At 46.2% G+C, this 12,026-nt stretch overlaps 1 protein-coding gene across 1 annotated transcript; it reads left to right on the forward strand.

Annotated features, from left to right (window-relative positions):
- Positions 1–4,902: 4,902 nt before the first annotated feature.
- On the forward strand, positions 4,903–10,113 carry SPINK9 (serine peptidase inhibitor Kazal type 9). The gene is made up of 5 exons (XM_032125288.1): positions 4,903–4,927; positions 5,830–5,997; positions 8,090–8,109; positions 8,993–9,120; positions 9,597–10,113. The coding sequence occupies exons 1-5, from the start codon at positions 4,918–4,920 to the stop codon at positions 9,640–9,642; spliced, it is 372 nt and encodes a 123-aa protein (XP_031981179.1). The 5' UTR covers positions 4,903–4,917; the 3' UTR covers positions 9,643–10,113.
- Positions 10,114–12,026: the final 1,913 nt, after the last annotated feature.

Here is a 12,026-nt window from a genome sequence, read left to right on the forward strand (position 1 = left end):
GCCCTGACTTCCAGGAGGGCAAAATACTCTGAAACATCTTTGAGGATTCAGGCCTTAACATCTGATACAGAATCACTGAAATGAAAGTTTTTCACTGCAACCACGCTTCCTTTGTCCAGTCTTAGCAATGGGTGGTAATTTAAGATATTTAAACATTGAAATGTGTGAAGTATCTGACATATCAGAAAACTGCTGACAATTTATCTCCAAGTCCTGTTAGTATTTATTAATATGAAGTTGACATGTCTTATTTTGGCTATAAAGGCAACTTATGTGCTTGTTTACAAAGGAGCTCATAATAAATACACCTGAAAACAAGAAAATTTGGTTCATTTGTGATCTTTTAAGGATGGTTCATGTCACTCTTTGCTTTCCTACCAGAGGATCAGACACTATTTCTGTCTTAATGCCTGCAGGGCAAATTAATTATTACTTATTAATAATACCAAATCCCCAGCCTGTAAAACTGTTCAGGATGACCCAGCCAAGGGACCAGGGTGTGACAGAAGGATCTGCTGAGCCCTGTCCTGCAGGAGAGGAGAACTCTGGGCTTCTTTGTGGTCTCCAGCTTTGAACTGAACCCACCTGACCCAGACCTTGAGGGCTCTGAGGTTCCTCCCTGGTTTCAGTGCTCAGAGGTCCCAGGACCTTCCTGCTCCTCAGGGTTTAAACCTTGGCACTCTTGAACCAATCCCTGAAACCTCTCCTGAGCTTGGGCCCAGCCCAGTCTCCATTCTTGGAATATTCAGCTCAATTTTGGATCCTGACAAACCCTAAATTGATCTTTGCCTTCGGAGTGTGCCTTTCATGACGGCCATAAAATGAGAGAAACCTCCCCACAGGATTCCTGGCATGGATTGTGAGGATCCAGCGAGGGAATTCCTGGCATGGATTGTGAGGATCCAGCAAGGGAAGTCATTAGCTCAGATTTTTCAGGAAAATAACAAAGCTCAGCCTGGAACTGTCCCTTTCTCTGCAGGGATCAGTTCGCTCTCTAAGGCATTAAGTTGGGTTTGATCCCTGATTATCCATTTCCTGGGCCTTCCATGGGTCCCAGTGCCTGTGAATGTCTCTTCTGGGAATTATCAACCTCCCACCTCTGTCTAGATTGGATAAAAAGCAAAAAATATTCACTGTGGTGGCTCCACGCACTGGAGATCATTTTCTAACATGCTCCATCCATCCAAGAACATAATAATTGTGTCAGTCAGTCCTTGGGCTTCTCTTCCTTCATTCCTCTCCTTGCTGCACTGTAAATAATCTGGAAACCTCTGGATAAATGTCACATGCACAGGCTCAGGCTGCACTGTACAAAACTCCCCCCCAAAAAACCCCTTTGGACTGCAAAATCCAAGCTTCTGACACAAAATTTTAGATACAATTTATTCCTGAGGCCCTTGGGGTAGGACAGTCGTTGACTGTATAAAAATAAAGAGTTTTCTGCTGGAGCTGCTCCTTTTTCCATGCCCCACCGTTTCCTGGGAAGGGGCAGCTCCTCCAGCTTTCTATTCACACCCATCACTCAACCGCTGGCTTTGGGTTCTGCTACCACACCTCCCCAAATCTGCTCTGAAAAGAGCCTGACTAATTTCCCGCAGGGCTTTCTGTGGGTGCTCCTCAGCTCAAGGAATGCCTGACAAATAAATGTCGCTGTCCTTAATGAGGCACTAATAAGTCGCTGTAGGAATTTGCTGTTCTCCAAGAGCTTCGGCCCCTGGAGCTGGGCAAGCAGGCACTTGCTGAGAGCAAAAGAGGGGAAAAGCTGGTGTCTAATTGGGGGTTCTGGGGGAGACCACAGATTTCAGGCCCAAATGCTTCATATCCACCCCTTCTCCATGCTGATCTTCCTCCCACCCCTCTTCTTCACAAGTTGCAACTTCTCTTTTATAAATGCTTTATTTTGAATAGAGGGAAAATCAATGCAAGTTGTCCAACCTTGTTGTGAGCCATGAAAAAACCTTAAGAGGCGTTTCTTCAAATGTCAGTTTGATTGACTTTGGTGTGCCAGAACTGCAGAGTCCAAACACCTGGAAATGGCATCTTGAGGCAATTTCAAGTCAGTCATTCATGACCCAAAGGTCATTCAGTGGAAGTGTTGAGCTGTTAATACTTTGTTTTTGGGAAGAATCAGCTCAGAACTATCAATGGTCTGACACTGAGGAATCAAAGGATCCTGAGTTGCCTGCAGGATACCAGGAACCGCTCCTGGCTCTATCCCCCAAAGAGACCAGGAGACACAAAGCAAAGCAAAGATCAGCTCCAGCCTTTGCTCAGCAGTGTTGGGTTTATTTTTAATTTCTGAGCCAACACGAGGCCTTCAGCAGGGCTCTGGCCTGGCCTGACACCCGCAGTGCTGAAGAAAGGCTCCTTTGATCTCCCACAGGGGCGGAAAACGGGAACTCACCTTTCCCCAGGCAAACACCCAAATACTCTGGCACAGCCCCAACAAGGACAGCCCTTGCTTCTCAAACCCTGCATTGAGCAAGACTTCAAAATCTGACGCTTTAATTGCACCTGGGCGGACAACCCTGAGCCAGCCACCCTCCCTGGGCTTGGGGAGCTCAGGATAAACGCCCCGGGATCACGGAGAGGAGAGGAGAGAGGAGAGAGGAGAGAGGAGAGGAGAGAGGAGAGAGGAGAGAGGTCCCACCGTGGCCACAGCAGCCTGGGCTGGTCCCTCCCTCCGAGGTGCTGAGGGACAAAGTGGTTTTCTCACCTTTTCCACGTGCTATTTGTCAGCTCTGTGGATGCCCTGCATGGGAGGCTCTCCATGGATGAGTGGGAGCGGGTTCCTCTCTGGAATGCAGCCAGGGAACATCCTCCCACGCATTTAACTGCTGACCTGCTGCTGCAGCATTTTTGGCATCCCAGTGGTGCTCCAACTGGGGCTCCAAAACGAAAAGCAATCTATAATTGGGAATAAATAATAATTGGGAAAAAATTTCTTACCCTCAGAAAAATGCACACTGGTATTTTACCGCATGGAACACCATGGAATTGCTTTTTCTTCTCCAAAAGATCAACTTGGAGGGATAAGAATTTGGGAAAAAACCAAGATATAATGGCAATACCAGCACACTGGTATTTTACCGCATGGAACACCATGGAATTGCTTTTTCTTCTCCAAAAGATCAACTTGGAGGGATAAGAATTTGGGAAAAAACCAAGATATAATGGCAATACCAGCACACTGGTATTTTACCGCATGGAACACCATGGAATTGCTTTTTCTTCTCCAAAAGATCAACTTGGAGGGATAAGAATTTGGGAAAAAACCAAGATATAATGGCAAAGGTAGAAAATTATGAGAGTTCCACAATTAACCTCCAGGTATTCATGGGTTTGCTGATGAGGTCAAAATTTCACTCACAATTCTTCAATAGAAACTATTTATTTACCTTGTTTACCCTAAATTTCAGAATGAGTTCAGCAGTTAGGCCTTACTGACCCAGCTCTGGGAAGCAGCTATTCCTACACAGATCCCAACATTTGTTTGCCAAGGAGCTTCATTTTCTCCCAGGAGCTCAAATCAGTCCGCTGTAGCACTTCATTGCCCATGTTTGCTTTGTCAAACATTAATTGATGAGGACAAAGACACCACAAGGTCCCTGAAAGTGCCAGCAACAGTTGACATTTTCCTGTGGGAATGCCAGAACCAGTTCCATTGGAATGGCCCATGGAGGTCACCTGGATGCCCACACCCTCTGTGGCCACTTCAGAACAGACCCATTTTTTGGTATCTGATGATCTCTGTGGATAATGTCTCCCTGTGGTTGACTCCTCTCATTGTGAAATTTGTTTTGCTCCCATCTAATTGGGATTTCTCTCCCTGCAATTCGCTCTGTTCCCTCTTCCTTTCACTCTGCAGCTCCCGGAGGGCTCCAGCTCCTGTCTCCTCTGTCGACAGCGAGGCTTTGCCTCCTCCTCCACACGGAGCCAACCACTTCTCCCAAGTTTTCCTCCGTGTTTCACCCCCCTCAGCAGCTTGGTGCTCCCTCACTGGCTCTGATCCAGCATTTCAGTGCCTCTCCCTGCCAGGGAGCCTAGAATTGTCCCAGAACAGCAGCTCCAGCCTCGCCAGTGAGACTTTGGGAATAACTGACTGAAATTCAAATGCAGAGCTGGAAAATCTTCCTACACCAACTCAGCAGGGTGCAGAGAGAGGTTCGTATTTCCTGGGAGGGATGGGATGGGATGGATGCTGGGGCTGCATCCCACGGGACACTGGGAGCACTGGAGTGGGGCCCCTTCCCCATTCCGAGGTCAAGAACCAGTGGGATCTGTCAGGCTGCAGTTTTACAGTGCCAGGACATCCCCCAGAGCTGTGTGTGCTCAAAACTCTTCAGATTAGGAGGTGCTTCCGGGATGTTTTGGGTTTTGCTCCTGTTGCCCAATTGCTCATAATTGTCCATCAACCAGGGACATGTCCTGAATACTCCCCACAAGTTTCTGCATGTTCCTTGCCAGGCTTTCCTCCAGAAAAGCTCCCCAGAACACAAAGTCACCGACAGCCCCAAGCAGAAGCATCCAGACAGCCCCAATGTGAACCCCAACCTGCCTTTAGTGACCTCCAAATTAAGAAAAAAGAAAAATTTAGAACAAAACCACTGAAGGGCATTGAAGAAATAAAATTCCAGGCCTCCAGCTCCAACCAGATCTTTGCCCATTCTGGAATTCAGATTTGATGGCATTTATGTTTTTCATCCTGTTAAGTGATGAGAAATTAAACATTTATTAATTACCTATATTCTTTAAAGACAAAATTATTCATATCCCTTTTGGGATGAGTTAGTGAGGCCCAAGGCTTACCTGACCTATTGGAATCTTTCCTGTAGGAGTTTCCAGGCCATTGTTTTACTGGAATGAGAACCTCTGACTCCAATCCTGCACAGGGAGAAAGCCCTGGGCTACCTTGCAATGAGGGAAGGTGAGCACTAAAAAACTGGGAATTGTGGTGGTGAGCAGGGACTTCTCCTGTGGAGATTTTTGCACATTTAGATGGTAAATCACTAAGAGAAGGCAATTCTGGAAGGATGGGTTGAAACCAAACTCTCACCTCCAAACTCCACATTACTTTGGATTTATGAAAATCAAGCCTCAGATCTGAGTGTTCCATTGGGGCCCCCTCGCAGCTCTGTCGTAAGAGACAGAAATTGCTGCCTTTTGGTTAAGTCACCAACAAATGCTGGATTTGTTTAAGGAATCCCTCCCGTTGTTCTGGGAAATGGGAGCAGAGGGGCAGGCAGAGCAATCTCCTCCATGTGTCCATGGCTGGGCTGGTGCTTGGGGGATGCTCGGGGGGCTGTGAACTCCTCTCTTCCCCTGGCCAGGCAGTGCCACGGGGCATCTTCTCCCCCCAAACATTGGTCCTGATCCCAAACTGGGGACGTTTGAAAGGAAAAGGAGCACTGGGGGATGCTCTGGGTTGGGTGTGAAGGGCTTCAAGCAGAACAGATTTCCCAGAGCAGCCTTAAGGGCTCAGTGCATGGCCACGACCAGCTCAGCTCAAAACCAGCTCCAAAGTGCCCAGAGAATAAGAACGAAGCATTCATGGGATGAATCTTTAGGCAAACATCCAGGCAGGATTATCTCTCCCTGGGAACTACGTTCAGCTTTGAGTTCCCATGGCAATACCAGAGCACCCACCCCTGAGTCAGAGCCCTGCCGCTGGAGCTGGAACAGTTAATTAGGCTGGGTTCAGCCAGGAACAATCCCTGCTCCATCAACACGGGACACCCAGCCCTGCCCCGTGCCCATACCCCGCTCCCTGCACAGGACACATCCCACTGACTCTGCCCACGGCAACACCTTCCCTAATTACCCGCACAGGCATTTCATCACCAGCTCCTGGCTATAAATTGCTCCCACACTCCCATGGCCACACTGGGGACACTGCAGGGACCCGAGAGAGGCTCTGGGACAGCCAAGGGTTGGTGTTTGCCATGAAGGTCACAGGCACCTTCGTGCTCCTGGCGCTGGCAGCTCTGTGCTTGGCACGTGAGTAACTCCCTTTGGCTCCTCAGGGATTTTTCTCCCAAACACTGGAAGGTTCTCAGGTGGTTCCTGCTCTGGGTGGGAGGGAGAAAATGGATTTTTCTGTTTAAAATGCTATTATTTATCACCATAATAATTTATTATTGTTATCCAGCTGGGGCTGGAGTGGAGGGAATCTGCTCCTTGCTGGGGGTAACTCAGAGCTACGTTCTGTGACTGAAAACAACTGGGAAGCCTCAGAATCACCTCATTTTATCTATTTATTTTTAAATTTCTATCTGAGAAGGGAGATGGGAGCTGGTGAGGTCCTTTCCCTGCCCAACTGACCAAGCAGGGGACAGCTGATGCTGCTCAGGCCACAGAAAACAGCTGGGAATCACCTCTTTTTAATGTTATTTTACCAGGCTGCAGAGAGATTTGAGGAACAGGTTGCTCTAAAAAATAGGGATCTAGGAGGAATTTTTTCAGCCTTAACCTGCTTATTTTATTTGTATTAAAAACTTGCAGTAAAAACATATTTTTAGAGAAAAATAAGTGCATTTAAAATAACTGAAAGACTCCACACCTCTGCAGGTAGTATAGAAGTTCAAAAGCATTATGAATGCTAAAGCAGCAAAATAATGAAAATGTTGAACCTAAAATTATGGAACAAAGTAATCTGTTGAGTAGCTCTGAAAAGGTTGCTTTGAAATTCATCAAAACCCCCAAAATTCTTATGAAAAACAGCAGTTTAAATGAAATGTGATGGAAATAATTCATTCTTTCGGTGTTTCATTAACTGCAGGAAAATAATAAATATTCCTTCCATTGGAATTCCAGGAAATCTCTTCCTTGAACATTCTGGTTTATCTTGTCTGCTTGAAAACTTCATGAATCAACACTTTCCGAGCCACACCTTTTCTGCATTCACTCCCGTGTGCAGAGTGGCTCCTGAAAGGTTGCGAGAGGAAAAAATAACATCTGAATGTTTGGGGGGAGTGGATTAAATCAAATCCAATTCCAGAATAATGAAAACTCAGTCAAACCTCTGGTGACAGAGCTGGAACTTGACCTGGAGCTTTATTTCTGCTCATTTTCTTTATACTGAACAGCTGTATTCGATGTGAAGATGTAAACAGGTTTATAAAAGGAAGTTTGTGTGGAAACTTTAACCTCTGAAGATCAGAAAAAAGCCAAATTTATTCCGAAAGACAAGTGCTAGAGCTCTGCTCCAGAACACCTTTGGAAAGTTTAACCTTTAAAGATCAAAAAAAAATCCGCATTTAATCCAAAAAACAAGTGCTAGAGCTCTGCTCCAGAACACATCCCTGCTCCTTCTGCACAGAAATCCCTCCCTGGTAACTTTGACCCCCTGGAAGCCCCAGGATGATGATGATGGGACAGCAGAAGGACAAATACATTCCTAAAGAAAGTACCAAATGTGTCAGCAGCACGGAGCCACGCCAAGGAGCTGATTACTTTGTGGGAGGTGTAATTAGCATTGTTTGGAAGGAGCTCCCTGAAGCCCCACCTGAGAACAGGGCTCTGTCCTACAGGAATGTGGTAAAAATAGGAGCCAATCGGCTTAAAATCCCTGCTGAAGCAAGGGAAACACTTCCTAAAGTGGGATGATGAGCCAAATTGCGTTATCATGGTTATATAGAGCTAACAGTGTGTTTTAAACCTCATTGCTGACAGCAAACCCCAATATAAAAGGGACATGGGATTTGCTCAGAGCCCCGTGCAGCTTTTGACAAACTCAGGAATCAAACCCAATCATGCTCAGCCACCAGTTAATCCTGAACATTACATTTAATATTGACTCCTGGGTTGTCGATGGTTCTGTGGTGAAAAATGGAACAATGGCTCCACTCCCTCCTCCAGCAAAGGCTGCTCCAACAGGTGACAGAAGTTTCTAAGGTAAATAATGCACCAAAATCCATTTGTTTAATAGGTTTGGACACCTGGGCCTTATTAAAAACTGGAAAGCTCTGTCAGTATTGACATTTAAGGAGGTAAAATATTCAGTGTTGCTGAGTGAAATGGTCCTGGTTTGCACCTGAGTGTTCATTAACTGTGGTTTTATTTTCTCTTTTGTGATTCTGTTTCATCGCAGATGCTGCCGAACAGAATGAGGTGAGTGATTTCCTTTTTTCTGGATAAAAATCTATAATATGAGATCAGAAATTAGAATATAATAACATGAGGTCAGGACAAAGTGTGTTAAACTTTAAATAAATGCTGCCAACTTACTGAGATTTCAGTGAACAATCCCTGAGTTTGGGATATGGGGTTCCCATAGAGTTGCCCTGACAACTTCCAGATGTTTTCACCTGTTCGGCATTCGGGGCAAAGACAAACTTTAAATCAGAGAAATCTAGATTTTAAAAAGTATTTATTTGATGATGACTCCATATGGCTTTTTTGATGACTTTTAGGTCTTTAATCGGGTACCTGGAGATTTTAATTCTCTCTCAGTAGTCTGGGGTCAATGTTTGGAAGAAATGAGGAACCAAGCAATAAAAATCCTTCCTGGGGTGAGCAGGAAAGCCCTGGCAGAACAGACAGTGGTGGGGAGAGAAAATTCACCCACACACAGAGCTGGGCCCATATTGGTACAAATCAGGAGGAATTTCTCCATGGAAAGAGGCAGTCAGGCTGCCCAGGGAGGTGGTGGATTCCACCCCTGAAGTGTCCAAGGAAGGCCCGGATGTGAATTAATCCCCCCTGAATTTACTGATTGTGATCAGGTCATAAGGAATCCCAACACTCCGCTCCTCTGGAGCTGGGGAGGGGCTGTGTTCCTGCAGGGGCTCCATTCCTGCCCAGGCCCTGTCACAGGCAGCAGCACTCTCACCTCTGATGAGAAACCTTTCATTTTTGGGGCTTAGCCGCTGCTAATAGAGGTGGTGCCGCCTCCCTGGCTGCGCTGCTCCAAAGCATGCCCCAAAATGTGGCACGTTCATGATTTCTGTGGTGAGTGGAGCATGCGAGGGACTCAAAGCTGCCCTCGTTGCAGGTGGACTGCAGTGAGTACAGGAGGCTGGAGAGAGGGAGGCCCATTTACTGTGAGAGGCTCTACCAACCCTTCTGTGGCTCCGATGGCAAAACCTACAACAACAAATGCTCCTTCTGCAAGGCCGTCCTGTGAGTACAGAGCTGCCAGCCAAAAGCTGGCACTGCCCGAGCTACCAGGGATTTCCACTCCACAAAAGTGCTGTTTCTTTTTAGGCTTGTTACTTCTCTGCTCCTTTGCTTTACCTTTACACAAGAATTGTGCCTCCCACCATAATGTCCAATTGATTAGAAAACAAATGACAGTGATATTTGGGTGAGAGCTTCCCATTGCAGCAGGAATTGTGAAGTTGGGCAGTAAAGAGTCCAACGAGCAGCACAGGCCTGACAAAGCACCCGCACCCAACTCCGGCCACACAGAAGTTCCCAAGTGCTACTGGCAATATCTTGGTTTTGGGGATAAAAGATGTGATTTTGAAAGGAAAGCCGTTTACAGATTGGTGCCCTCATGCCTGCTAGGAATGTTTATTGTCTCCTCTGTAGGCAGAGGGTTTCGGGGGGATTTTGGTGAAGCCTTCTGTGTGCAATGTGCATTCCTTTCCCTGCAGGAGGAGCGGAGGGGCCCTGCACATGAAGCAGGCAGGGGCCTGCTGAGGGAGCTCTGCTGAGAGTGCTGAGAACAGCTCCACACTGCCCCGTGCCCTGGATTTCATCCATCCTGCCTGTGCCAAGCCCAGCCCCAAGGAGAATTGCCAGCTCTGGTCCCTCATTGCTGCTTCTCACTGCTTCAGGGCTGGGACTGGCACTTCTGTCCCTGCAGCAGAACTGTTCCTGTTGCTTTACACGAGCCCTTCAGCAGCTGTTTGTCTCCATGGCTAAAGTTCAAATCCTCTGGCAATGCCCCAAGTCTCTCCCCCGTGTTCAGATGTTTCCTTTCCTTTACCCAGAAGCTTTTAGCATTTTCCCCAAAGGGTTCGGCTTTCCCAGGCAGTGCTTCGACTCTCCCAGTTTTGTAGCTGATTTTTAAATGCTTGTTTTTCTTCCCTCTTTGTACAACTCTGGTTCCTGTATGTTGTTCAGCCACTCAGTGTCCTTGTTTATTAAAATAAATCTTGACTCTTTTTTTTTTTTGTCCATGGTGAACTTCCTAGAGAATTTATTGCATCCATTACTAACAAGTATTTCCCAAGTTACAGAAAACTGTGGTGGAGCAGGGGCTGAGTCTAGAGATAAAAATCCAAAGCCTGGAATACAAAAGTTGTATCCCACTATATGGCATCATATTCTGGAATTGACCCCCAAATCGGTCTCTTTTTTTCCTCTAAATGAAACAAATCTGGTAAAATGTAAGACTGTAGAAGTCTGTTAAATCCTGCCATTTAAATGTGATCATTAATCAGTCTCTTCTAAGAAATTTCAGGCTTTCAGACCTAAAGAAATTTCTGTTCTGCTCTTACATCCTTATTATCTTCACTATAGTTTGTGTCTTTTACTTAATAATTGGTCATGGGAATGTATTTTCCCAGAATTAAAATTGTGAATGACTGACCTTAGTGGGCTTACAGGAGGAAAATTTTGGGACAGCTGCACACAATAAATCCAGCCCCATTCTGAATTCTGTTTATCTGGAAACCAGGTCCCAGCAATTGGACAGCAGGAAAATGCAAATGAGCCAGGTAATATCATACAAGTTTCTCATAGCTCAGAGGCTTCAACCTAAAAAGGTTCCTGGAACAGCTCACCTTGACTGAAAAAAACGAGAAAACAAAGATCAAGTTGAGAAAACAAAGGCAGACTCTGAGGTTTCATCATGATGTCAGAAAATCCAGATTTATGGATATTTTCTGCCTCCCAGCCTCAGCGGATATTCCCACCCTCTGCTTTGGTGGGTTGGGATATTTAATGGGCTGTGCTTGTGGGCCAGACCGAAGACACCAAATTCCTCCTGCAGCCCCAGGAGTGATTCAAGAACCTTTGAGTCCGAGGTCTAAACTCCACCCCTGCGTTTCCCCCGGGGGCTCCAGTTTGTCCCTGATAATTTCTGACATGGAATTACTGAGCCAGGAGCAGCTGGAGAGCAGCACCTTCCCACATGGGTGCTTTTTCTCAGCTCCTGCTGGCTCAAACTTGGCAGAGCATGAGAGATGCACAGCAGCTCCTGCCACATACCAGAGCAGAGAACATCATTTGCAAATTGCTGCAGATGACACCTGAAGAAAATGCTGAAGTGGCTGGACAAGCCGGACAGTCGAGTTTGTGGGATGGAGCAATGAGAAATGCAATGGGCTCTTTAATTTTGCAGCTGATCAAGACCAGAACAGAGTTTTTATTGTTGGCTGTTCAGCATCTTTGATTTCTAATTGTTTTCCTTTGGGTTTTAGTTCAGATCTCCTTGAGTGCCTCAAATTCTAAATTTTCCCACATCTGGCAGTGGAGGGAGAAAGAAATGGAGCAATCCAAAAACCTTCAAAGATTCACTACAGCTGGGCTATGGGATAAATCAGTGGGTTTCTGTTAAGAAAAAATGGGGTGGTTTTGGTTTCTGTTGTGTGTCTTGTAACCACTTCACCATTCCCATACTCTGACTGCTTCAATGACAGTTCAACCCCAAGGCCCTGCCCAAATTCCTTAATTCCATTTCGTGTCTCTTGTATCCTTTTGGCAACCTGCTCTTACTGCCATCCCCTGTGTCCCCTGCCTTGGGGTGAGGGAGGGCAGGACAAGCTCTGCTGGACCTGAATCTGCTCTTCCCACAGGAAGCCTCATGTGCCTACTTCTTCCACATTTTTAGGTCTAACATTTGGGTGCTGCTGTTGTTTTTGATGCTGTGTTGCTGTCGCAGGTTGGACTCAGTGCTCTATGAAGGCTTTTCCAACCTCAGTGATGCTGTTGACACATCCAAAACCCACAGGGATTGCCAAGAATTTATTTTGTTTTTCTTACTCTGCCACAGAGCGCTGTGGATTCCTCTGGGATTATCACTAAACCAGCAGCTGAGTCTTTGCATGCTGTCATTCACAAAAAATAACTCACAAACA

This window comes from Corvus moneduloides, chromosome 15 (assembly GCF_009650955.1).
Source record: "Corvus moneduloides isolate bCorMon1 chromosome 15, bCorMon1.pri, whole genome shotgun sequence".
NCBI lineage: Eukaryota > Metazoa > Chordata > Aves > Passeriformes > Corvidae > Corvus > Corvus moneduloides.

Coding starts and splice junctions, on each gene's coding strand:
- SPINK9 (XM_032125288.1), top strand. Junction 5,998..8,089: donor GGCAGCTCTGTGCTTGGCAC/GTGAGTAACTCC, acceptor GTTTCATCGCAG/ATGCTGCCGAACAGAATGAG. Junction 9,121..9,596: donor TCCTTCTGCAAGGCCGTCCT/GTGAGTACAGAG, acceptor CTTTCCCTGCAG/GAGGAGCGGAGGGGCCCTGC.